Source organism: Ovis canadensis, chromosome 26 (assembly GCF_042477335.2).
Source record: "Ovis canadensis isolate MfBH-ARS-UI-01 breed Bighorn chromosome 26, ARS-UI_OviCan_v2, whole genome shotgun sequence".
NCBI lineage: Eukaryota > Metazoa > Chordata > Mammalia > Artiodactyla > Bovidae > Ovis > Ovis canadensis.
The window spans coordinates 59664973-59691931 of NC_091270.1; the positions used below are offsets into that span (position 1 = coordinate 59664973).

At 50.4% G+C, this 26959-nt stretch overlaps 1 protein-coding gene across 4 annotated transcripts in view; it reads left to right on the plus strand.

The window, feature by feature from the left end:
- Positions 1 to 26959, plus strand: part of ZNF385D (zinc finger protein 385D) — a 1001169-nt gene that overhangs the window by 633545 nt on the left and 340665 nt on the right. The window contains exon 1 of one of the 4 annotated variants that reach the window (XM_069572943.1): positions 4220 to 4604. The exons of 2 other annotated variants lie outside the window; for them this stretch is intronic. In XM_069572943.1, the coding sequence (XP_069429044.1) occupies positions 4595 to 4604 (10 nt within the window). In that variant the 5' untranslated portion in view covers positions 4220 to 4594. Of the gene's footprint in view, positions 1 to 4219; positions 4605 to 4773; positions 5368 to 26959 lie in introns of those variants that run through there. One more of the 4 variants, XM_069572942.1, reaches the window with a different exon arrangement.

The following is a 26959-nucleotide window of genomic DNA, read 5'->3' on the forward strand; positions in this document are numbered from 1 at the left end:
CCATACAGTAGCCATAGTGAACCTGTTAGAATATGTCAAAGCATGTTGCTCCAAAGGCATTCTATATAACTCAGAATAAGAGTCTAAATCCCTATGATATAGCCTACCAAATTCCTGCTGACTTAGGTTCCATGTGACCTGTTTGACCAGTTATTAAGATCCTCCTTAGGACCTCCTTCTGCTTGAGCAGGTCTTTCTGCTCTTTCTGGTGACCCTCAGGCCTGTCCCCATGGCCCTGGGTACTTCCTTCTGTGCTCTTCATCGTCTAGTGAAATGTATGGCATGACGCAGAACTTCCAAAGATACTGACTTTATTCAATAAATACGGGATGAATGAATAGATAAATAACGGATTTATTCATTAAACGCTGACCTGTACTAGGTCTTGGAGATTAAAATGAAGAAGATCACCCCCTTTCACTTAGGAGATGCAGAAGTAAGGGGAAATTCCCACACTGTTAGGTGCCAACGCAGGAACTAGCTAGTATGCGGCGTGAAGAAGTATCAGTACCTCATTCAGTCTTGAGGTTATGAAAGGTTCCCAGCAGAAATAATCCTTACCCAGAGGCACAGAGGGTGAATAGGAGCTGTTAGGTAAAGAGAGGAGGAAAGAGGGATAAAGTCTTCAGGGGACCTCTAGATGGGATGGGCTGGAGTGAAACTTGCGGAGGGGAAAGCGTTCAGGATGGAGGGGTTACCGGGGGTGGTTGCGAAAGGGCCTAAGTGCCAGGGGAGGTGAAATAGACGGTGAGCAGTCTGGAGCAGGGAGTGACTTGATCACATCCATTTAGGAAGATAATAATGGATCTATTATGGAGAATGGGTTGGACATGGGCAAGCCTGGAAATAAGGAAGACTGGATAAAATTTTCTTGCTGAGATATAAATAAGAGATGACGGTGGACAAAACTAAGGCTCCGGGGAAGGCAGTGGAAGACTCCACCAGCCACGCGACGGCAGCGGTGTCAGCCTTGAGAACTCGACAAGCACAGCCCACAGACTGCGGTCTGCATGACCACCTGGTCTGTATCGCCTGGAATCTGAGAACAGCTGCCTCTAAGGATGCGTGCCTGCGTGCTCAGTTGCTTCAGGCGTGTCCGACTCTGCAACTCCACGGACGGTAGCCCGCCAGACTCCTCTGTCCATGGGATTCTCCAGGCAAGAAGACTGGAGTGGGCTGCCAGGCCTTCCTCCTGGGGATCTTCCACGTGCAGGGGTCGAATGCGTGTCCCCCGCGGCTCCAGCACTGCAGGGGGATTCCTGATCATGGCGCCCCTGGGAAGCGCTGCCGCGGGTACAGACAAACTCAGTGTGTGTAGTGGCTTCGCGCCAAACACCATCAGTCTCAAAGAAATGCCTGCAGGCACACGGAAGAAGCGTGATGGTTTACACACAATTCGGGCGCACTCCGCTGTGTTCATCCCTGCATTCCCGAATGTTTACCAAGTAGCAACAAGTGCCACGTACCCTTGGAAGGACGGTGGAGACACCAAGGACCAAACGCCCTCGTGTAAATGACTTTCCAGTGAAGAGAGATCAAAACAAGCAGACGCCCACAGTAGTGGCCGATGGTGAGAAATGCTTCGGAGACTCAGAGGGGAGCAACCGGGTGAGGAAGAGCCAGGGCTGACGGAGGCCTCTGAAGGCACAGAGAGAGGGCGCGGGGAGACCGCGCACAAACCCCGGAGTAAGACTTGGGGAGACGGGAGAGCCGGGCGGCGGCTCCCTGTATATCTGAGCAGAGAAAATCCGCGTCTTCCCAGAAAGCTTTCCCTCCCACTACGCGACTGGTCTCAGGGCGCCTTTTTCTCACCGGTGAGCGGTGTATTTCCACCTGGAGAGCAGCGACCTGGTTCTTGCTCGGGACCTCTTGGCTCCTCAGACGCTCCGAGAGACAGAATGAACGCGGCTGTGAGTGGGGACCGCCCTGGGCCGCGGGCCGGCTCCCTGTTCGGGCTGGGAGGCACACAACCCCACGTCCAGCCAGCCTCAGCTGGGCCTTTATGTAGACGTCATTTTGTTTCCAGATAGAAACAGTCGCACTTTTTCTTTACAATCTATTCACACAACGTCACTTTAAAAGAAACACTAGCAAGTCTATGACGAAAATAAGAATCACTCGTTTTCCATCCAGAAATAAGCCACTCTGAGGCCTTGACATTCCAGATAGCCCTGAAACGCAGGTGGGTGGGGCATGCATGTTTAAATAAAGCAGACACCCCCCTTTTTTTGAACAGAATTCCCCTGTATGAATGCAGCGTTCAGTTGCTCCCGGATGCCATACTCTTTCAGAGGCTACACGCGGCTATCTCAGACCCTGCAGAGGCTGGAATGTTCTAGTACCTAATACTTGCTGCCTCTATTTTCACAGCACGATGACAGATACATACATTTTTCTGAAACAGGCAGCGACATAATGTGATTGGAGAAGGCCTTTAGGTGAGTCATTATAAATGGGAAATTTAGAATTTATATATTTGAATAAAGAGCTCTGCTAGGGACTCGGACAAAAATTTAGCATGCAAATAGCAAGACAACTATTCTGTACAGAGATTTACTGATGTCACTGAGAAAGTTGCCTAGATGTCTCTGTAATCGTGATTATAATAGGCTTTCGAGATCTCAGCTTGCAAGAAAGATGACATAAGTGAAAGAGCTTGTGACTGCAGAATGCCATGCAAATTCAAGAGTGTTGCTAATGATTAAAAACAGCCCTTTGCTGTCTTAAATCTCCTGCTTTAAAGGCAACTCTGAACTCTCAACCTTCTACCTACAGCAAGTCAAAAGGACCAAGAATGCAAACATTACCCCCCGGCGCCCCCTAGCGTGAGCGGGCCGTCTGGACAGCCGCCGGGCTTCATGAAGAAGCTCGACCACAGATGGTCTCCTGCCTAAGGGAAAGGCCATTAATTGTACTTTTGGATGCCTTCCATCTGTCCGAAAGGAAAAACACTTATGTTTTCCTCAGGAATTTCTTGTAACATTCTTTTTAGTTTTAAATTAAAAATAGGAGAAGGAAAAGTAAATATTCTTTACTATTGACATTTTCTTCCTCCAAATTGCTTTAAATGAATACTTCTAAAAGAGCACCAGCAGATTTGTGCTGAGACTCACTCTAAAGTCTGATTTATGTATTATAACCTATTTGCATTCACCAACTCCATTGTCAGATTGCAGAGCAAGCTATTAGGAGCTTCAGCCCCTCCTAATTCCAATATGCATTAAATCCACGAACCGACACAGAACTGCAAGGAAAGACCAGGGAGTATTTCAGTATCAGGATGTAGAAATCTCCACTACCACGGCTGATCAGAACACCCTGAAGACATGTCAAGTGTTTCCTTCCCTAGGCTACCACCGTTCTTTCTTTACCTTCAGTTTTTTTTTTTTCCTTTCTCTTTGCATTTTCTTTTTTACATTTGTTTCCATTATGGCTTATCAATAATATCTTCAATTCTTACCTTAATGGATTTTTGTGAAAATGATTACGTTTAAATGGTCCAGTAGGTAAGCTGGGTTTCAAAGAGATGAGTGCTTGTGAGGCTGAACTTGCTCTACCGGTTTATTTTCTCTGCAGAGCGTTTAAGTATTAATCAGCACACGGTTCAGGGATTTCTTTCGAACATGCTTTTTTTATGTAAGATAAGGACTGCAATTCATTAGACCATTGGAGGAGCCAGAGGCTTTGCTAAGCTTTGCCTCTCCTGACTGTTCGTCTCAGATTTAACGGGAGTGCCTGTGTGTGCGTGTGCATCACTCTGGTGACCCGAGTTGAATTATGCCACAGTCCTGGTTATTTTTCAGGCTGAAATGCCTGTCCCCTTTCGGGGTCAAGGACCATTTCAGCCTCGGTGCCCTTCTGGTTCCCGCTCAGGGAGACACAGCAAATGCGATCTGAAAGTGCCAGGTGACTTTCATCACCAGTGATTTTCCCGTACGTTTCTCTGTCAACCTAGCTCAGCACATACTCAAGAAATAAAGGTAACTCTTCTCCCGGTTCTGTGATCTGATCACCTCTCCGTGGAGACCTCTATTACCCTAGCCCTGGCCCCTCGAGTCTTTAGGGTGAACGTCACTGCCCGAAGCCAACCCTGAAGCCCCCGCCGCGGGGGTGCAGGCGCGGGGCACGATCCCTCCCCACGCGCGTTCAGCTCGGGAGGCGCGGCTGGCTGCGGCGAGGACGCTGCCTTTCCCGCGGGAGGGCGGGGCGCGCGGCGGTTGCATTTCGCTTGAGGGGCCGACCTCGCCCCCCCGGCCCTCCTCGCCCGGTGGGGGTCCCCAGCGCGCGCCTCCGCGGACGCGGGGCCCGTCCTCGCGCTCGGCGAGCCCCCCGCGCGCCCCCGGGGCTGCAGGCCGGTCCGGGCGTCGCGGGCGCGGGCCGGGGGCGGGGTGGGGGCGGCCGCCCGCCGCGCTCCGGGCCCTGATGTCACAGGCGCGGCGGGGACACCGCGAGGCGGAGCCGGCGGGCGGCGGGGATGGGCGGCGCGGGCGCTCGCTCCGGCCGCCGGGGACCGCGGGCCGCGGGGGAGGCGGCGGCCTGAGCGCCCAGGCCCCGCGCGCCGCCGGGGCTCCGGCCGGGCGCCGGGAGGCGCAGCATGTACCTCGGTGAGTGCGCGCTCCCTCGGCGCCCTTCTGGCGGGGGGCGGCGCGGGGAGCCCCGCGATCCGTCCCGGCGGCTGGCCCCCCCGCCGGCGGGCACGGGGGCAGCGCCTTTGCGCCGCGCGCGGGGCCGGGCGCGAGGCGTGGGGGAGTCGAAGTTGGACGAGAGGAGAGCGGGGCGTGGGGGGCCCAACTTCCCCCGCCGCGTGTGCGCGGGGCGGACGCCTCTGGAGGGGAGGGCGGGGGGCGGCGTGGGAAAGTCCGGGGAGAACTTGCTGGGGTGCCAGGCGAAGTTGGTCCTGCGGATGCTCCGGGAGCCCGGCCGTGCCCGCGGCTCAGAGGCGTGTCGGCGTGCCCCCGGTTCCGAGGAGGACGGGAGGACAGCCCCGGCTGCGCGCTGCCCGAGCCGCTCGCAACAGCCTTCCTCCCCATTCCCGGTTTGCCATCGAGCTCCGGCGCCTGGCGCGGAATGCACAGTCTTTTAAACCTCTGGAGGGCTCGGAGCCGTTAAATGTGTGTGCAGTTGGGTTGCGTGCGGCGCTGGAAACCTCCCGCAGGTCTCCCCGGAGCCGCCTGCCTTTCGGGAAAGCATGTTCAGGCTGACTTAGAGCCGGGCTCGCCGGGGAGCGATGTCAGTGGGCTGGGAGCTGAGCGTTTGCACCAGAACGCGGCGCCTGACGGCCGCGGGGACGGCGGAGCCCTGCCCTGAACTGCAAGCCCAGGGTTAGACGGACACGCTGTCCTCCTCCCGGAGCTATGCTCTCCTTCTGTAAGTGCCATCCCGCGTCAGCACTGAAGGGTATCTATCCGATATTAACAGATCTGCGAGAGCCGCTAAGGGGCCGGAGAGGGAGTATTCCAAGGTGCGGATGCTCCGGGTGATTGGCTGACTTGCTTGAAATAATAAAGCTAAGGTCATTTTTCAGTTGAAGAGGCATTTGGATTAACTTGCCTTGGGGCAGTGTTGGTTTCTTGGGTGTTTATTTCGGTGTGTACTGATGTTGTTTGCCTGAGCCTTTGAAACATTTGCCAAAGTATGCAAAAGCTGACCGCTCTTTTAATTGTCTTGATCGCTGTTCTGATTTCCCTATAATTTGTGTCATATTAGAAAAGACGGCTTAAAAATAACTAACAATGATTTGAAGGAAAGGCTCATTGCATAGCCGGATTTAAGCAGAATCCAGAGTTAATGCTCCAGGCTGCGATAGAAATAGAGGTGGTAAGCGTCCTGATTGGCAGTTCATAAAATAGCAAGTGTTTACCGTGAATATGTTTTTGATACCTGCAAAAGACAACCTGTCTTTTGAATCAAATAACATTTTATCACCGGTAATGGTATTTGAGGGATGGAAAGGAAGATTATAATATTAAAGTTTTCAGCCTCTTGCAGCAATGCCTGAGGTGATGGTGGTAAGCATGTAGCGTTAACCGGAGCAGCAGTGTGGTCTCGGAGCAGTGGTCCAAAGGCCATCTGCGCTGTATTGGATTTTCCTGTGTCTCTTGGAGAAACATTCACTGGGCTAGCGCGTATTGTTAACTGCATGATCGTCCAGCCGTCTTGTAAAGCAGGGTGATTCACAGGGCAATTAGTTTCACTGTGCAATTCAAGTTTATGATAGCTCCCCCTGAAATATGATGTCCTGCTTGAGATGAAACTGTATTCTTTTAAAGGCAAGGCTCAGGTTGTTCTCTGTGTCATGAGCACGGTTCCAGCTTGCCATAATCCCCGCATGAGATATGTTTTTCTATTCTTGGAGAAAATCCTGTGCATTTAGGAGTGATGTTTCTTCCAGGATCTGCCATGCACCCCCTCTCCCAAGCTGTCTGACCTCCGGAACTTGGGGTGCACCTGTGTATTTAGGAGTGATGTTTCCTCCAGGATCTGCCATGCACCCCCTCTCCCAAGCTGTCTGACCTCCGGAACTTGGGGTGCACACCTGTCTGCCATGACATGTGTGGTCCATTATCTGGGGCCAGAACTAACCTTGCAAGCCAGGCGTGTTCAGACTCAACAGCATTTTAACGTTGCACCTCCCTAAGAGTGTGAATGTATGCGTGCAGGCACACACGTGTATTTATGTGTACGCAGCTATTTCAGGGCATTTTTTCAAAACAGCACTTTCCCTTTGCCGTTTGGCTGCCCGTGACTGTCTTCTTCACATTTCAACTGCCAAATGTTTATCAAGTCGGGGAGGACGGAGACAGAGGGAAAGCAGGGCTGCATTCTCTGGCCTTCTTGGTGATTTGTGGGAGTGGGGTCGAGGTGTCAAAAGTCTTTCCTTGTGTCCCCAGCAGGGAGTGACTAAGAGCAGGGTGATGCTCAAACACCCCGGGAACTGATATGCAGGCAGGACATTTGTTTCCCGTGTAAACCATCTGATTCATCAGTGGTGCTCCGCTGCCACCCCCTTTCAGATATGATGGAGGACTCATTGCCTGGACACACTGGCCCACCCTCTGCCCCTCTGGAGACCTCCTTGCCCTTAGGGGATGGATGCCCGGACCCTGTCTTTCTCAGTCGGAGTCATCTGCGTGCGTGCATGTTGGTGGAGTCTGTACTATTTCCAGTTCTCCAGAATAGCTCATGTTTTGAGTGTGTCTCAGACTCAGGAGACTAATGGATTCTTCTAATGACTTAAGCCTCACTCTTATCTCCTATTGAAACGTGAGTGCTGTGTTTTCAATAATTGTGCATTTGTGCTCACCGTGCTGTGATTTAAGAGTCCGCTGTTCAGCCACCGTGGATACTTCTGTTACTTATTCTATCGATCTTGCATCGTTACTTGGAGTTAAGGATCAGGTTCACCCATAAAGAGGGAGGGAGGGAAAATCCCAGTCAGCCAGCGGGTTGGGATTTACTGTAAAAGCAGGAGAAAGATCAGGAAAGCTTCTGAGGCTATCCTCCTCACGCCCAGGAGTATTTGACAGGCTTAAAAGTGACGTGTGCCCAGGATGAAGAGCCATTAATATCTGGTCCGGAAATAGCGAATTCCCTAGTGGTCCAGTGGTCAGGCACTTTGCCTGCCGAGGGCATGGGTTCGATCCCTGGTCAGGGAACTGAGGTCCCACAAGCTGTATGGACAGATTAAAAAATGTTAGAATTGCGATCCTCAGTTTGCAAATGAGACCTAGCGACAGTGTATTAAATAATAATAATAACTGACCCAGGAATAAAAGCCAGTAGCTGAGGGGCTCCCCTAGATGGGGGCGGAGCTTGGGGGTGTTGTGGGTTCTGCAGGCCCGCCCTGTGGCGACAGGTGACAGTGAGGTCCGGGCTGCAGCGCGCAGGGCAGGTGGGTCTGCGGGAGGCGGAGGCTGTCCGCCAGCCCCGCGGCTCCAGGTCTGACACATCATTGCCCCTTTCCCACCCTCCCTGCACTCTTCTCCGCGGCCGCCCGGCCCTGCCGGCCTCACGAGTTGTCCCCAGTTGGCCAGAGAGGTGTCGTGTCCCAAGGCTTTGCCGTCCACAGAGAAAGCGGGAGACTTCTGACACCGAGGAGACTCCGTGTAGCCGGAGGTCAACCAGATGGAGACCCCGGGGAGGTCACCGGCAGGCAGGCCGGGGGCTTGCTCCCTGAGGACCCTGCCGCGAAACCGAGAAAGGACGCACCTTCAACAAGTGAGCAGAACTCAGAGGCAAATGGTAGAGCTCACTCTGAATGCTGTTATTGATGGCATAGTCATTAAACCCAGAGAAAAAGGGCAAGCAAAATTTAGAAAGTGCGAACCAGCCTTTCAAGTTCAGCAGAGGTGCTAATTATGGATCAGCTGTTTCCCTTCAAATGCTTTAGAAACAGAAGGAAAAGGCCTGAGTGGTGTGCCTCTCATAATAAGAGACACTTGATGGAGGAAGTGTTCGATATAACAGCTAGGGAAAAAAAAAAAAAAAGTCTTGCAGGAAAATTCTAGACCAGAAGCCTGTTCCCCTGCCTATGAAGACACCTTGGTACACAGTCATAGCAAGGACTCTGTGTTTCCCCTGGGATGCTTAGAACATTCTCTACTCAGCATTTACACTTTTGCTTGCAGTTGGGCCATCAAGTTTCACCTCCAGAGCAGTATGTTAGAAAAACAGTTAAGCCACAAGGTTACGAGAAAGGAAATGAGCAGAAAGCAGCAGGCAGCAGAGAAAAGCGTTCCTCTCTCGGTGTGTTTTCAGTGGAAATATTTAACTCATCCTGATTAGTTTGTACTGAGTGATCTGTTACGGGGATTAGGCCCACCTGAGTTGCTCAAACACACTGGACAGGTTGCTATTTTCCTAGGCTTCCAGGGGAGAGGGTGATTCAGGAGGGAATTCATGAGTCCAGGTTACCCTTTTTAAAGTTTGAAGTCATTACCACTGTGTGTTATTACAAATGCTTCCAAATGACATGCAATCAATTACTACATAACAGGGGTGGAGAATGTGGCAGGTGAACAGTAACTCATCTGAGAGTTGAGTTACTTCTCTTCCAGAGTCATATGACTTTCTCATGTCCAGGAACCAAATTTCAAGTATGATCAGGATGTCAGTAACATGGATTCTTTATTAGGACCCTTACATTTTGAGCTAAGGCAGTCTCTGTTTTTTTAGAACCTTCTTAGTGGCTGTAATTATATGGAGATGAGATGGGTTTATTTAAGGGATGCGTTCCAAATTCATGAGATAATGATGACTCGCAAAGTCACCCTTTTGTGGGTGGCATGATTGTTCCAAGAAACAAATGAAAAATTTAAATTAGTGGTTTCTAACTCCCATTGCGTTACATTTGGTCACAGCTGCTTTTGACTGAAACCTCCCATGATAACCACCAGATGAGTTGGCTAGTGTGTGTGTGTGTGTGTGTGTGTTCAGGGGTGATGGTGGTGAGTGTGTGTATGTGTGTGTGGGGGTGTGTGTGACTATCTGTGTGGTGTGTGTGTGTGAGATATGTGTGTGTATAGTGTGTGTGTATGTGGGGTGTGTGTGTGTAACACTGGATCATCAAATAGTGCCTTGTTATATAACAATACCCTGGCATTTATTTCTCATTCACATCTTTTGTAGATTCCTAAATCTTTTCACATCCTTTGCAAGGCAAAACTTTTAGAATTGATTTAATAAGATGGATATGAAACTATATTTTGAGCACAGCTGGCTTTCAAGTTTATCAACCATTATATGCCTTAGCGATTTTTAAAGTCAAGTCATAAGGATAATTTTTGTGGCCTCTCCTGGTTAAGAAAGAGTGATGCTTGTATAAGCAGAAAACTATTTCGACTTTGACCTTGAGAAAGAGCTGTTTCGATTTGTGTTACACTCTGAGAAATGTCGAAAAACAGCAGAGGTCTTAGACACTGCCCTTTCTCTGTGTGTGTCTCTTTAAAGAAGTCATTACATATCATTTCCCACAAAGATTAGTTTTGCAACAGAATTTCACACATGATTGGTGGCATTAAGAGAAAATACAGCGTAAGAGGTGACTGGAAATATCAAAGCTTAAAGTGGTTGAGATCATGTTTGAACCAAATTGCTAGGGTTGAAAATAGGAAGACACTTTGCTCTGTTGCAGCGTCAAAATCCTTATAAAGCAGCTGGAAGTCGGCCTCCTTTGAGTGTGAACTCCAGGCTTGCACAGCCTTTAAAACTGAAGGCTTTTCCGTGAAACCTTCTGGATTCTGACGCCTGGAACGCACGTGAAGCTGCGCCAGAGTGCTGAACGGCAGGCACTGAGCCTCTTCTTCTTAGCCTTTAAGTTTCTTTTTCTCTTTCGCCCAGTTGCAATAATCCCGTTTCTGTAAGTCGGGAGGAAGGAGGAAAGTTACCTGGCCAGGGTCACAGGGGAACCAGCAGCAGCAGTCTGGGTTCCAGTGATGCTGTCCGCCCCAAGCACCAGGGTGCCGGAGGGAGGTGCGGATCGCGGCCAAGCCAGGGTCAGGCCTTGGGATTGCAAGATGGACCGGGCATTGGAGACCAGAGAGGGGGGGGTGTCCACTTCTTCAGCGGATCCAGAAGGCCGATGTTCCCTAGCGGAGCTGGTGTCTGTGTGTTGACAAGAGAAATGCACATCTCTGCTTCTGAAATGGTAGCTGCTTTTTTTTCAATATGTCAAAGCCAGGACTCATCCTTAGAAATTGGATCTTTAAATACATGTGTGGAATTCCACAGCCTCTTTTCTTTTGGTTTGCTTCTTTCTTCATGGGACTCTGCGGTGTAAAAAGGAGAGGGACAGAGCTACAGAATATTGAATCTAATGTTGGAATATGTCGGAAGAATCTGTGAAATCCTCAGATGAGAGGATAGAGCTGTTCTGTCATCAGTCTACCTGGTCACAACGTCAGCTCTCAGCTGCACCTGTCTCCTAGGCGCTTGCCCCAGATGTTGGCATCCTCTGGCCTCAGGGCTGGGATAGGCAAGGGACCTCCTTATGCACAGGTAACCAGAAGTGCCCGGGGGGGGGGGCACCAGTTTTGAAAATTGCCATTTGCTAAGGTTAGGCAAAGTGGAGATAATCTGCCTGCTGTTTGCAAGGCTTTCATAAAATTGTTCTTCACACTTGAAACCTTTTTCATACTCATGCGTTTTGCTGATGAAGGAACCCACTTGCGGCAGATTGCTCTGAGGATAAAAACACAAGAGTGAATGTAACCGTGCTTTAATAAACAGGATCCTTGTAGAGAAATTTGTGTTTTTTAACATGCATCTACATTATGCTTTTTTATCCTCAAAATGACCCATTTCAGGAGGTAGACAGAATACAATCTTTCCTATTTTTAGATGAGGAATCTGAGCCTCAGATGGCTGAAACAACTTTCTCAAGGTCACACGTGTCAAGGCCAAGACTCCGATTCATGGCTTTGGAGCCGATTTCAATGTTCTTTTCTTTTTACAGCAGAGCAAGGAGCGATATTTTTATGAATGGAAGACTATTTATAATAATGCTAGAGTGAATGTTCCAGCTAATTGCTAAAGATATGAGTACAAATGACTGAGGTCTAAGATATATTTGTGTTTTGACTTTGTGGAATCACAATAACAGAAATCTGAATTTAATTCACACTTTTATTTATTCTGCTTTTTTTTTTAAACATCAAATAATGAGAAAAAATCAATTGAGAGGCATGAATTGACTTCTGGCAAGACCCAGACTTTCTACTGCTATAGTGATTCCAAAGTATTGTTAGATACTGAGGATTGTATTCATTATGTGTTAAACATACCTGCTGTTTCACAATTTAACTCAATGCTTGCAGAAATGATACAAGTCATTTCTGTGACTGGCTACACACTTTGATATTTGCAACATTATCTCCAATGTTTGTTCAAGATAGAGTCCCAACCTGGTCATTTCCCACAACTGATAAAGAAGCAGGAATTTCAGCTGCCCCACTTGCGGGCTCTGTGTTCTTGGGAAAGTCACCTCACATTTTGGTATCCAGTTTGTTACTTTGTGTGTGTGTGTGTGTGTACGGAGAATAATGCTAACATGTTTCCTACAATTCTATTTTGAGGATTAAATTATGCAGGCATATAAAAGTGCCAAGCCCCAGGAATTCTGTGGTGATCCGTTGTCAGTAAAATTTGACTCTTCCTTGCTTTTTCCCTCTATGTCCAACCCATTGTCCAAATGTATGAAACTTGAAAAAAAGCTGATGAAATCTTTTAGGGTCAAACCAGAAAATAGGAACGGTGCCAGCTAGGGCACCAAGAAGGGCTTGAGTGCTGATCCTTTGTTCTGTGGGTGAAGCAGCTGAGAAGCCCCTCCAGGAGGCGGGAGGCACCCAGGGCTTAGCGACAGCGGGAAACGGGGGCTGTGAGATGGGAAGAGGGGAGAGGGGCCGGGAGGCCAGGGAAACGGGGGCTGTGAGATGGGGAGGGGGGGAAAGGGGCCTGGAGGCCAGGACCCTGGGCTCCTGCTCGGGGCTGGAATCGTGGAGGGCCAGAGCGAGACCCTGGGGACCGGGGATTCAGCCTCAGGCACAGAGGGGGGGTGTCCTGACCCCTCCTCTGAGCCCCCTGTGGAGCATCACCTCCGCCTCCCACTGGGGGCTCAGAGGGCAAAGCATCTGCCTGCAAAGTGGGAGACCGGCTTCCAACCCTGGTCGGGAAGATCCCCTGGAGAAGGACATGGCAGCCCCCTCCAGGATTCTTGCCTGGAGAACCCCACGGACAGAGGAGCCTGGCGGGCTGCAGTCCGTGGGGTCGCACAGAGTCGGACACGACTGAGCGCCCTCACTTCCTTTCTCTCTTCTCTTCGGTGGAATCCAGAGGCCAGCAGGCAAGGCCGCCTGGGCAGTGTGTCCTGCGCAGTCCGCATCTGGGTGGTCCTGGGAGAGCTTGAGACGGATCTCAGAGCGGACGGGCCAGGGACCCGGAGGGAGAGTGTGAGTGGCTCTTGATTCATGTGCTTCATCTGCACTGGGGTGTGGTTGCTTCACCATGCCGTGTTCGTTCCCGTGGTTCGGCAAGGTGAACCAGCTGGGTGTATGCATGTATCCCCTCTCTTTTGGGGTTTCCTTCCCATCTAGGTCAGTACGGAGCACTGAGTCGAGCTCCCTGTGGTATACAGTAGGTGCCTGTTATCTATTTCATGAAAAAGTGAAAGTGTTACTCCCTCAGTGGTGTTTGGCTCTTTGCACCCGTGGACTTTTTACGTAATATCACTAGGGCATGTAGGTCAGCCCCCATCTGCCTGTACCTCCCCCAGTCCCTCTCTCTTTCCCCCTTGGCCTCTATACTTCTCTCCTTGGCATCTGTGTCTGCGCTTCTCTTGTCCCTGCAGAGCTATCTCAGATATCAGTGCGCTGTTCCTTGGGGGAGCTGCAGGTAGGAGGGAGGGGAATGTGGGGGAAGGGCCTTCAGCGGCTCCTCACCAGTCCTCTGCATTCACGGTCCTCCTTTGCCACTGTCGGCCACTGTAGCATGGGGCAGACTAGTGGACCTCTCTCTGCCTCAACTTTCCCCTCTGTCCAGTGGGCTAAAGGCCCCATCTGACGGAGATCCAGTCTGAGGCTGAAATAAACTTCATCATGTGCAAAGCACTGTATGAGTGGGCCCTGGCATGACCCTGCGAAAGACAGATGGGCCGCAAAGGCAAGGGCGGGGGCTGCCCTGCTGGCTCAGTGGTAAAGAATCTGCCGGTGACCCCTGACCCGAGAAGATCCCACATGCCATGAAGCAGCTAAGCCCTGTGCCGCAGCCGGGGACGCGCAACCACTGAGCCCTCGGGCTCCGGCTGCTGAAGGTCCTGCTCTGCAACGAGAAGCCCACGGAACGAGTGAGACCCAGCACCGCCAGAAATAAACAAAGAAAGTCAGAGGAAGACAAGAGCAGAGTGTGAAGACAGAACAGTTCAGAAATACATGCTGAGTGATGCCGGTAACCATCCCCTCGGAGTAGCTGGGGTCACCGAGAAAGGGAGGGGTGGTTACCCCTCAGGCAGCCGCTGATCCTCTGGAGCTGAGGTGCCGCCCAGGCCACTGCTGGCCTACTGTTTGTTGCTATGTTCTGATGCAGCAAAGGGAAATGTTAGCAGCAGAGGCAGGAGAGAGATGAGCAGGCCAGGAAATCTCTATTAGGGCTCCATGCCCCGTGTTCCTTCCTGCCCGAGACTCTAATGGGGACAGACACGTTGAAAGCTGAGGGAGTTTATTAATAGTTACTTGGGACGGGAAGAAGGATTTGGTATCGATTTTTTTTTCCTATCCTTCCCTATGTTGCTTGACTTTTAAACACGGCTTTCTTTGGCTGACTGGCTGTGCTATTAGAAAAAAAAAGAAAAGGAAGGCCCAGCATTCTCCCCTCTTGGATGGGACTGTTAGCATCACTCTTAAAGCTGACTCCCGAAGCCTCGTGACCCTTTATAACGTTCGTTGCTCTTATGTGGTCACGTGAAGGTAACCGGCAGGGAGTGTGGCCCCGTGATGCCCAGCCCGGCAGGCACATTGTCACCACACGTGTTTCCGTTCTCAGCCCCAGGAAGCACGGGCTGTATCTCACATCAGTGGGGGTTCTGGGAGCCATGTCCTAAGGAAGCTCTATCAGTTAAATGGTGCGTTAGAAGTAGATGGCTTAAAATATGTTCTTTTTCCTTAAAAAAAAAATGTTGCATAAGATCCTGAATATTAACCTTCTGGCAAACTAGCTCTTTTTGGGCACTGTTGCCTGGTTTTTCCTAACTTTAAAATGCTTCATGGGACTTCCTGACGGTCCAGTGGGTAAGACTCCCCACTCCCAGTGTGGGGGACACAGGCTTGACCCCTGGTAGGGCTTCCCCTCGGAGAAGGTGATGGCACCCACTCCAGTGCTCCCGCCTGGAAAATCCCACGGACGGGGAGTCGTGGGCTGCAGTCCATGGGGTCGCTGAGGGTTGGGCACAACTGAGCGACTTCACTTTCCCTTTTCACTTTCATGCACTGGAGAAGGCAATGGCAACCCACTCCAGTGTTCTTGCCTGGAGAATCCCAGGGATGGGGGAGCCTGGTGGGCTGCCGTCTCTGGGGTTGCACAGAGTCGGATGCAACTGCAGCGACTTAGCCGCAGCAGGGCTTCCCCTGTGGCTCAGGGGTAAAGAATCTGCCTGCAGTGGAGGAGATGCAGGAGACAAGAGTTTGATCCCTGGGACGGGAAGATCCCCTGGAGAAGGAAATGCCCACCCACTTCTGCACTCTTGCCTGGAGAATCCCAGGGACAGAAGAGCCTGGTGGACTATAGTACATCGGGTCACACAGAGTTGGACACAACTGAAGTGACAGAGCACAGGGAAACCAAGCTTCTGCATGCTGCATGCGTGGCCTGGCCCCCAAAACAAAAAAGAAACGCTTAATAAGGGAGCCCCTGGCGGCCTGGTGGTTAGGATTCTGGGTTTTCACTGCCATAGCCCAGGTTCAATCCCTGGTCAGGGAACTGAGATTTCATAAGCTGTGTGGCGTGGCCAAAATAAATAACTACATAAAATAAAGTAGAATAAAATGCTTAATAAGCAAGGACATCACTGTGAGAATCCCAAGCAGTGGACTCTGCAAAGCTCTTGGTATCCTCGGGGAATTCCTCAGCCCCTGTTCGTGGCGAACAGTATACCGGCTGGCCGAGGAGGGAACTTCTAGGAGTGCAGATACCTGCTTTGGTGCCAGACGCTGGCGTGAGTTACATCAGTGGCACCTCACCACCGTCCTCAGAGGCTGCCCAGGGGTCTGGGTGGTGGCTGCACCCAGGAGTCCCCTGGGGATTCTGGAATGATGCTCCGGTCATGGCCCTGTGGCTCCGGTCATGGCCCTGTGGCCGTCGGATGACCTCTGCTTCTCTGGGGCGGGCCCAGCACCTGCCTTTCTTCTGGAACGCCCCAGTTGATTCTGAAGGACAGCCAGATTGAGAGCCACCGAGTCGGGTGGTTCACAGACTGCCCTCTGCACCCCAGGAGTGCCCAGCCGGCTGGGTCACCTCGGCATATGGGTCAGGACCCCACGCCAGGTCAGTCTGAGTCCAGAGCCTGTGTTCTCCGCCCTCAACAGGCTGCTTTCCTGGAAGGAAGTCTGCCCATGGCCTGAGGTCTGGACCCTACTGCGAGCAGCTTTGTGCTGCCCCCTGCTGTCTAGGTTGGTCCCTGGGGTGAGCCCTCCCTCTCCGCCTTCGGGGCCCCTTGTAGAGCTGGTGCCCCAGAGAGCTCCATGACCTGCTCCTTGAGGCAGGGTCACAGACGTTTGGTTCTGGGAAGGATTCCAGAAGCTACTTCTCAAAATTTAATGTTCATACGAACCCCAAGGATCCTATCAGAAAACAGATCTCGATTCCGTAGGTCTGGGGTGACCCGGAATCCTGTCTTTCGACGAGCTCCTGGGAGATGTCCGCCCTGCAGGCTCACTGACCACGCTCTCCATAGGAAGCCTTCAGTGATTGTCCAGCTGAGGTATGGCTTCCTGCTGATGTGAAAAATCAGGCCTGTGTCCTGAATCCAAGTTCTCTGTTTCTACTGCACCAGATACTGAAGGGTCCTTGGCTAGAGCTCCATGCAGGGGGACCAAGCACCCTACATTTGCCTGAGACAAGAGCGAGGGGCCCTCAGGCTGTGGGCCTTTCAGCAATGCTGAGATGAAGGGCATCTCACGCAGGCTGACACGACTTGTTCCCTGTGGTCCCAGTGGCTCCGGTTTGAGTCCTAGCTCAAGTTCAGATCCTAGCTTCAGTGTTCAAGACCCAGCTCCTCCCAGAGAACTTGAGCAAGTGACCTGCTTTCTTGGAGCCTCCACTTCCCTGTTTGTGAAACAAGAACAATAGATGAAACCGCCTGCAACAACGGTGAGGATGGAGTGAGCTGGTGTCCACAGAGCCTGCCGTCCCAGAGTCCCTTCCACTGAACTCTGAGCTGACTCAGCACTCCCATACATCACTGGGAAGAAGCACCCCAAAGACCAAGCGTGCGTGGCCGTGGATCACCTTCACTGCACCAGCTGTCCACAGAAAGGGCAGCCTGTGGGTGACCTTCTGTCCTCAAATATGACCGGCAGGCCGGTGAAGTCATTCTTCATTCCGCCTGCAGCCTGCCTACCCTGAATATCGATCCTAATGATCTTTGTTTGTTGTTTAGGGGAAGAAAGGCCTGGCTGAGGCTTGGCCACCTCGGGACATGGTGAACTGGCCCCTTGTTTCCCGCTGACCTTGTTTATCCATTAGTATCGCTCTGAGCCTCGTAACAGCTTACGAGGGCGGCTGCTGCTAATGACTGTTCCTCCATCTCCTGACCCATCGCGGCCGTAACAATCAATAGTCTTAAAACAGCAGGCGCACAGACAGACAAAGCCGTGTCCACTGAAGTGCCCGCGCTCAGCCGGCTGGCCTTGGGTGAGAGCTGCAAGCCGTGCCCTCCCTTACCTGGGAAGGCCAGTCCGCTCACCTGTCAAGTGCCGTCTGTTTACCCGAGCGCTTAGTCTGCCCACTGTGTGACGATTATGTGCGAAGCAGCGCGCGCTTTGTTTTTCTGTGATGTGTGGTAAGTAGGTCTGCTTCAGGCAGCAAATTATTCCCCGGTAGGGGTTATCTGGCCTGGACTGCGGCCGACTGGCATTTCAGACAAGAAAACAAATGAGCAACAAAGCAGAAGCTACTCCTCTCCTGCTTTCCTCGAGCCTAAAATACGAATTACGGCAAGTCTCAACACAGCTGCACTCCCACTGGTGAGCATCTTGAAGGCGAAATCAGGAGACTTTATCCCCGGGCTCATCCCTGCTTGCGGTAGCCAGAGCGCCTTCCGTTCCGGCCCAGGCCCTTTGATACACGGAGTCACAGTCTCCACTTTGTAGACGGGAGGAAAGAGGCCTTGTGCTTTGGTAAATGCAGGCATCTGGCTGGTGCCCTTCTCCACCTACAGCTCACAAGCCAAGCCTTGACTTAGTGGCGTGAATTTGGAAGAATGGCCGCAGCCTCAGCTTCCAGATCAGTAAAGTGAGAATGTGGTAACTCATCAGGCAGCCTTCTAACTGCTAAAAATAGCCGAGGTGTATTAGTGCAGGGTGCCTGCCAACCGCTGTCCCCAGGGCTCACCCGCTCCTCCTGATGCCCGGTTGGAAGGGCGATCAGTGAGTCTGGCTTGCAGACGAGGGAACCAAGTACAGAGAGGTGAGCAGGGAGGCCGCCACGAGCGGGCAGGCTGGGCGGACCCCAGAGGCCCGGCGGCCTGGCTGCACCGCCGTGGCCTTGGGAAAGCTCAGCCTCTGAAAGCCAGATCCCTGAGCACAGCCTCAGGCTGCAGGGGGAGCAGGTCACCAGCGGATGCGCAGCCCGACCCAGCGGCAGAGGCACCTCAACTCCAGGGCCAAGCCACCCCCTGGGGGTGGGGCCCGAGGCTGAGAGCAGGGCATATCCGGCTCCTTCCAGAAAGTCTGGACAAGGGTCGGGGATAGGAAGCCGTTTTCACGGAGCCTGCGCTGCTGCAAACCAGAGCTCACCGTAGCGCACGAGCCGACTCGGGGTGCCTGACCCAGCGGCCGCCCCCTCCTAGGTGGAGCAGCGTGTCTGTGCTCCCGGCCCCTCCCTGAGTCCACATAAAGCGCCCGTTGCGGGCCAGGCTTTCTTACTGGAGAATAATCAGAACTTTCGGGGACTTTTTGTAGAGCACCAGGAACTGGGGGAGGCCATGGCATCTTTCTGTACCCGCGATAGAATATTTTCAACTTTTGAAAAGCTAATCCATGCAACAGTTTTGAAATACAATGTTGTAAAAGGATTTCAAATAGTGAAAATGAAATCTCCTCTCCCCACCCTGGTTCGCTTTAGTTTATCTGGGAGACTGACTTCTCCAGAAGGGGAGGGTGGATGAAGCTGGCCCAGTTATAAGATAAAAGCATCCCAGGGGGGGGGTCATGTGCAGCGTGGTTGCTATAGTTAACAGTGCTGCACTGGGTATTTAAGAGTTTGAGGAGAAGTAGATCTTAAAAGTGCTCATCAGAAATAAAAACGTGCAACCATGAGAGGAGATAGATTTTATCTAGACTCACTGTAGCGGTCGTTTCTCGGCGTGTACACACATCAGGCCATTATGCTGTATGTCTTCCCCTTACGCTACGTGTCAATGATATCTGAATAACACTGGAAGAATAAGCTCTGTGGGAGGGCATGTGTATACACCCCCTTTTATTTTTACAAGGAGTGGGAGCCTACCATGTCCCCTGTTTTTCATATTGCTTTATTTAGCATTCATTGATCTTTCTATTTTTAAAATGTTATGGCTAAATGATATTCTAATGTAGGAAAATACTCTGATCAATTTTACTGGCCCTTTTAAAAGATAAGTAAATTCTTTTCAATATTTCTCTAATAAAAACAACGAGTATCATTGTGCATACACAGTCCATCGTATGCACGGTCACAAATGTCCACAGGGTAAGTTTATAAACATGGAATTCTCATGGGCATTGCCAGAGTATCCCATGGAAATTTCTTATCGACCGATTTCTACATATATATCTCTTACAAAGGAGGGAATAGCTGCTTCCCAACTGGTGAACTGTTGATGTGAAAATGGTCTTGGCACCTTCTCAGAGCATGAATTCTCAAACTGGAACAAAACAAGTGACTTCCTGCCTTCCGTCCTTGCTTTCTCCCCCTGTCTGTTTCTCCACTTAACTCCATTGTGCTAATTCCATATGGATGTGATTTCAATACTGAAGAAAGCAATAGAACAGGCTTTTGGACTCTGTGGGAGAGGGAGAGGGTGGGATGATTTGGGGGAATGGCATTGAAACATGTATAATATCATATAAGAAACAAATCGCCAGTCTAGGTTTGATGCAGGATACAGGATACTTGGGGCTGGTGCGCTGGGATGACCCAGAGAGATGGTATGGGGAGGGAGGCAGGAGGGGGGTTCAGGATTGGGAACACGTGTACACCCGTGGCAGATTCATGTTGATGTCTGGCAAAACCAATACAGTATTGTAAAGTAAAATAAAAAAAAAAGCAATGTACAAGCTTTTTTGTACATTGTAAAAACAAAAAATAAAATAATAAATAAAAATAAATAAATAAATAAATAAAATAAAATTTCCTCTATTTGAAAAAAAGAAAGCAGTGGTGCCGTAAAGTCAAAAGAAGCTCTGTGCTTTCAGAACGGGGGTGTCTGCAATGGAAAGAATGGGTCGTCTAGTGAGGTGGTGCCATCCCACCTCAAAATTAGAATGTTGATCCTTGAAAGAGCTCTGAATCAGTTAAATCTAAATTCAGCTTCTGTTGGAAGCTTCATTTTCTTTGGAGCCCGTGAGCCTTCAGAGGTAAAACACATTTGCATAATTCCCTATTTCAGGGGTTTTTCCTTCTACATATTCCTAACTCTCATGTTCTTCTCCATGTTTTTCAGCATCACGATTTAGAGAGCATTAGACCTAGAAATAGTCTGGGCTGTCTGTTGCATGTCTGTGATAAAAATGCCATGTTTATCGAAGCCCCCAAATCTCTAAGCAGTAATGATGATCACCATTTATTAAACCCTTGAGCTGTTTACAAACATCAGTTCATTTATTCCCTAGAGCAGCGATACTGTTTTAGTGAATGAGATATCATTCTATGTCATTCTCTTTACTTTACAAAAGAAGAAAGGTTCCCTTAAAGGTTAAATTTCTTGTCCAAAATTGCATAGATTGAAAATAGCAGCCTAGGATTTGAATGCAGGACCTCGTGACAGGGTATCTTGGGTGCCAAGTGTTGCCACCACGTTGGTATTTTCTGCCCAGCACGAGACTCCTGGGCGCTTCTGTAGAACCCTGATAGGTGGGGGCATTTCTGTAAAATGGAGGTTCTCACTCTCCTGGTCTGTTCTGTGGGAGGGTCTCAAGAACAATCACAGCCACCCCTGATGATGTGTAACCAGTACCAGGAGCCATTTCTGTGGGAAGGCTCCAAGGAGCGGGGGGAGCAGCCTTCTCTTTTTCTCCTGTTGGAGAGACGGTCTCCTCTGATACCTGCTGGCTCTTTGTGCCATCCTAGCAGTTAAGTAAAGGAAATCGGTAAGTCACTGCACGTTATCATATGCTAACTGGGAGTAGTGGGTAGAACTCACTCTCAAGTGTCCTGATTGCACTTGCCTCTGTTGCTTGAGCTGCGGAGGTTCTCTCTCATCCTAGAAATGACACAGGCCTTGTGGAATTTGTATTAGCAGAGCTTCATAGTCTGGATAGCCTCTTCTATCTCATCTCACCCCAACATCCTTATCCTGGGAGGGGGACAGTGGGAACTTCGTGGGTTTCATTGTGTAGCCCAAACAGAGAGCCAGTAGTGAGTGGGGAAGCTGGGCTGCCTAGAGTCCAGGTTACTCCTTCCTTGGACCAACTAACCCTCCCTCCTCAGTGCTGGGAAGGAGTTGGGAGCCCACCACAGTGTTCTAGCCTGGAGAATCCTTGGACAGAGGAGCCTGGAGGGCTACAGACTAGGGGGTCGCAGAGTCAGACACGAGTGAGCCACTCCGACGCACGACTCAGGGTGTAAGGGGTGGCTGTTCTTCTTCATAAAGGGCTCTCCTCGCTTTACAGACGGAGGGACGGACGGCGTCCCCCTGGCTGATGTTACCCGGGGGGAAGGCAGGCTCTCTCTGCTTCCCGGGCGGGGCTTCCGCGCCGCCCTGTGCTGGGGTTTCTAGGTGGGGGACCATCTGCCCGTCTCGGCCTCTAAAGGAGCTCAGAGGCCCCGCTCAGCCCTGCGGGTCTCTGCTCCTACCCTGGCTGCGGGGTTAGAGGGCAGCTCTCCCGGAGCCTTAAGTCCCCAGGAGCCGAGGCAGGCCGCCTCCCCCGCTGCTCGCTGCGGGTGCAGCTTCCTCTGCGGAGCCGAGCACCGCTGCGCCCGCGGGCCTGGCCTGGCTCTCCTCTGCTTCCAGCTCAGCCAGCTCTGCAGACCCGACAACCGCGGCACACACCCAGTAACACACACCCACAACACACAGACACACACACACACTCACACCACACACCACGCAGACACACACACACACACACAGACCCACTCACACACACCACAGACACAGACATACACACCACACACACACGCACACACACACAGACATGCACAGACATACACACACACACCCCCCACACAGACACAGACATACACAACTCACACACACACCGCACACACACAGGCACAGACACACACACTCACAGACCCAGTCACACACACCACACACCCACTCACACAGACACAGACATACACACCACACACACACACACACAGAGACATACACAGACATACACACACTCACACACCACACAGACACAGACATACACACACTAACCCTAACCCTAACCCTAACCCACCACACACATACACACACACATCACCCACACATACACAGACACAGACCACACACACACACACCACACCACACACACACACCACACACACACACCACACCACACTCACACACACACACCTCAACACTCACACCCCTCTGCTAGGGCAAGGCTTAGCTGCAGACTCAGTAGCCCCAACACACAGACACACACAGATGCCCCTTTAATTCTTGCTTCCTCATTCAGAGCTCCAGAGCTCTGTCTCCGGGTGATCAGCACAGCCCTCGCTCTGGCCCTGGTTTGCCAGCCGTTTCACTTTTACCAGAGTCCCTCCTCTCACTCCGAGCCTGGCCCTGCAGGACCGCTCCTAGCTTCTAGCCCTTCTGAGACTTTGCTCCAAGTTGTCCTTCTTGCCTGATTCGTGGTTGTCTTTGCCTCTGTGTCTCCGAAACTTTAAGCATCCATTGTTTTTTCGCTCACTTTTTTCTCTAAACTCTCCTTTAACTCTTCTATGTATTAATAGAAACATGATCTTACTAATTCTTCATCAGAGTCTGCTTCCAACGTGCCTCCTCTTCTTAGAGACCATCTAATTCTTCCTAAAAGGAGTAAGCACGCTGTTTCTGAATTTCTAGGTATGGTATTTCCCAAGCTCATCTGAACAACACCTGGAGAATTGGAAAAGGTCTGTGTCTTCTGTTTCCCACTCTGGATTTCCTGAGTTGGACAAGCAGGGAAAGAGACCATGGATGTATTTTCAACTTTGCCCCAATTTAATATCACGAGATTGTTGGCTTTTCGCAGATAAATCCAGAAAGGTAATGCAGTAGCATGTAAACTACTGATAGGATTTAACTGTGAACTAGACAGAATGATTCAGTTTATTGGAAAGAAGATATATAAGCAAACCCTTTTGGAAATTATGAAAAAGATTGATCTGACAGGAGAGACTTATCCTAAACCACATCAGCAACCCATAAAAATTAAATAATTTGTTTTTCAATAATAGGTATATTATAAATAAATAAAATACAGATTAGAACTTTTGGAAGCAAACCTTAATACTTATGTATAAGGAAGTGCCAGTTACAATAGAAATGATATTAAAATTCATTGTAGAAAAGCAGGAACTATTCAATCAGTGGTTTGGGTCCCACTGGATATACATTTAGACAAACAAAACAGATGCCTATTCTACTTTTTACACCAAAATAAATTATAGATTGAACAAAGATTCAGACATAGAAAGTAAAGCCATAAATTTATGGAAGGAAGCCTGGGTGAATAAATTTATACTCCTAATGGAAATGGCCTTTGTAATCAGGACACAAACCCATACTATAAAGGAGAGAAAGGGTAAATCTAACTGCATCAAATATTAACTTGTGTTTGGGAAAAATAATTCAAGAACTAAGTGAAAAAAAAAGACACATTTGGAAAATAGTATTTAAACATTATTGTCAGATAAATGGCTAATTTCTTTAGTTACTAAACAGAGCTTATAAGAATTAATAAGAAAAGACAAACAACGAAAGAAAAATGCATATGAGCAGATACTTTACAAATAAAAATATATTGCCAGTGAAAATATAAAATTATGCTCATTTTCAATCATCATAACAAACAGAAATAATGGGATATAGAGTCATTACTTGGGAGATTAGTAAATTTTTAAAAGTCGGGTATGACAAAAACCACTCTTACGCACAGTTGTGTGCAAAGGGAGTCATTTTTTCTGAACTCTGTACAAGATGCTCCAGTAATACTTCTATATGCTTATTTTTTTTTACATCAAATGCTCTTACTCTAACAAGCTTACAAGCTTATTACTAGCAACACACTGCACATTCCCCAGAGCTCTCTCTGCATGACTTAGGGGGTTTGATACAGGGTGAGTTTTTGAAGCTCACACTGGAAACATTGGAAGGGAGCATCAGTGCAGGGCCTGCTGTTGGTCTCCATCGGCAGAGATCGCCAGCAGCACTTGCGCTTCTTAAGTCACCTTCTGCAGCTGGAATGTTCCATGGGCCAGGGGATAGGTTGCTTGCTGCTCTGTGCCCAGGAATCAGAGGTTCCTTGTGGCTGCACGTGGAGTCACTGGCTCGCTTTGCTTTTCTCACTGAGGGTCGTCTGTCCTACGAGCCGCTTTTTCAGTTCTCTCATCCTGTTCCTCTGCACTGACAGACATCTTGCAAGAACTGTATTATTTTTTATTAATTTTCTTGGACTGTAGCTGCTTTACGTTGTTACGTTAGTCTCTGCTGCATAGCAATTGAATCAGCTGCGTGTATGCCTATATCCCCTCTTTTTTGGATTGAGCAGAATTCCTTGGGCTCCCCAGCAGGTTCTCGCTTCTTATTAGCTTCTCTGTGTTACACATGGTATCGATACTGTATATGTATCAGTCCCAGTCTCCCGATTCACCTCACCCCCTCCCCGCTTGGCGTCCGTATGAGCGTTTCTTCCCGACTATTTCTGCTTTGCAAATACAATCATCTATACCATTTTTCTGAGCACCAAAGAAGTGATGCTTTTGAACTGTGGTGTTGGAGAAGACTCTTGAGAGTCCCATGGACAACACAGAGATCCAATCAGTCCATCCTAAAGGAGATCAATCCTGAATATTCATTGGAAGGACTGATGCTGAAGCTGAAACTCCAATATTTTGGCCACCTGATGTGAAGAGCTGACTCATTTGAAAAGACCCTGATGCTGGGAAAGACTGAAGGTGGGAGTAGAAGGGGATGACAGAGGATGAGACGGTTGGATGGCATCACCAACTCAACAGACATGAATCTAAGCAAACTCCAGGAGACAGTGAAGGACAGGGGAGCCTGGAGTGCTGCAGTCCGTGGTGTCCCCAAGAGTCAGACATGACTTGGCGACTGAACAACAACATACCGTTTTTTCTAGATTCCACAGATATGTGTTAATATATGATATTTGTTTTTCTCTTTCTGAGAACTGTATCCATTTAAAAGGATTGTGAGGTTCACATCAAAGCTCCCCAGGAGATGCTCTGCTCGGCCAGAGCCGAGGCGGGCTGCCCTTTGCCATCTGTCAGGGTGGCCGTCCCTTCCCACGGGAGGACGCTGCGTGGCCGGAACCCTCTGTTTCCAGGCCTCTGAAAGTGGAGCTGGCCCTGGCAGAGGACAGTGACCCCAGGTCCAGTTACCACGCCGCCTCTTGTGCCTGCTAACAGAGGGGCTCTGGCCAGACCTTCCCATGTGCATCTCAGCTTCCTTTCGGCGTGCTTCTTAATGAGATGTGAGCATGGCTTCCCAGGTGTCTCGGTGGTAAAGAATTGCCTGCCAAGCAGGAGAGGTGGGTTCCACCCCTGGGCCTGGAAGGTCCCCTGAAGGAAGAAATGGCAACCCACTCTAGTATTCTTGCCTGAGAAATCCTATGGATAGAGGAGCCTGGTGGGCTGCAGTTTGCGGGATCGAAAAAGGGTCGGATAGGACTTGGTGACTAAACAACAACCCAACTGCACAGCGCAGTCCTCTTAGTTGACGGCAGCTTCAGAGAGTTGGGAATCAGGGGCGGATGCCCAGTGAGGCAAGAGTCAGCGAGTGGGCGGAGCAGGGCCCACGCAGACCGTGCTGCACCCCTGCTGCTCTGCTCGGGATCTGCTGAGACTCACCTGCGGATTTACTGCAGACCAAGTAGGAGGCCACTTCCTTTCTGCTACCAGGAGACCTGGGGCTCGATTTGTTCCTAGCCCTTTTCCCTGGTGCCCCGAAGGTCCAGGCCCTTGCAGCGTCGTGGTTACCTTCATCTCTCAGGCTCAGGAAGGTGTTTCCTCTCCCTCTGGGCTCCTTCCAGAACCCCCTGGGTTTTCACTGGATGTCAGAGTTCTCATCCTGTCCATTGCTAGCCCAGCTCAGGGCTGAGCTCTGAGAGATTACGGAGCCCCGCCTGGGAAGGCGCTGGGAGAGCCCAGGACCTTATCTGTAAAAACCTGCCAGGGAGACAGAAGCCTCTGTAGGGGGGAGTGCTCAGCAGTGACAGGATCTCAGGAGCCCCGGGTCAGGCCGCCTTCCACTGCAGCTGGAAATGACAGTCTTATCTTCAAAGACGGTGGAGTGGGGGAGATAACCCACTTTCAGTCAGGGTTTATAAAGCAAGCCTTGCCTCTTCTTCATGTTAAAATAGCTTGAATGAAGGCCTGTTAGCCAGTGACTGGGAAACCACTGTTTAAATAATTACACAAACTCATGGTTACCAATGGGGAGAGATGGAGGTGGATGGATGGGGAGCCGGGGATGGACTTGTCCACACGGCTGCGTCTAAAATGGATAACTGTCGGGGACCTACTGCACAGCGCAGGGAGCTCTGCTCAATACTCCGTAAAAACCGGAACAGGAAGAGAATCTGGAAGAGAAGAGATGGGCATGTGCAGAAGCTGTATGTGCTGTGCTGTGCCTAGTGGCCCAGTGATGCCTGACTCTTGGCGACCCCAGGGACTGTAGCCCGCCAGGCTCCTCTTCTGTCCGTGGAATTCTCCAGGACGGAAGACTGGAGGGGGTTACCATTTCCTTCTCCACATAATGTGTGTATGCATAACTAAATTGCTTTGCTGTGCGCTTGAAAATAACACAACATCATACATCAACTACGCTCTAATGAAA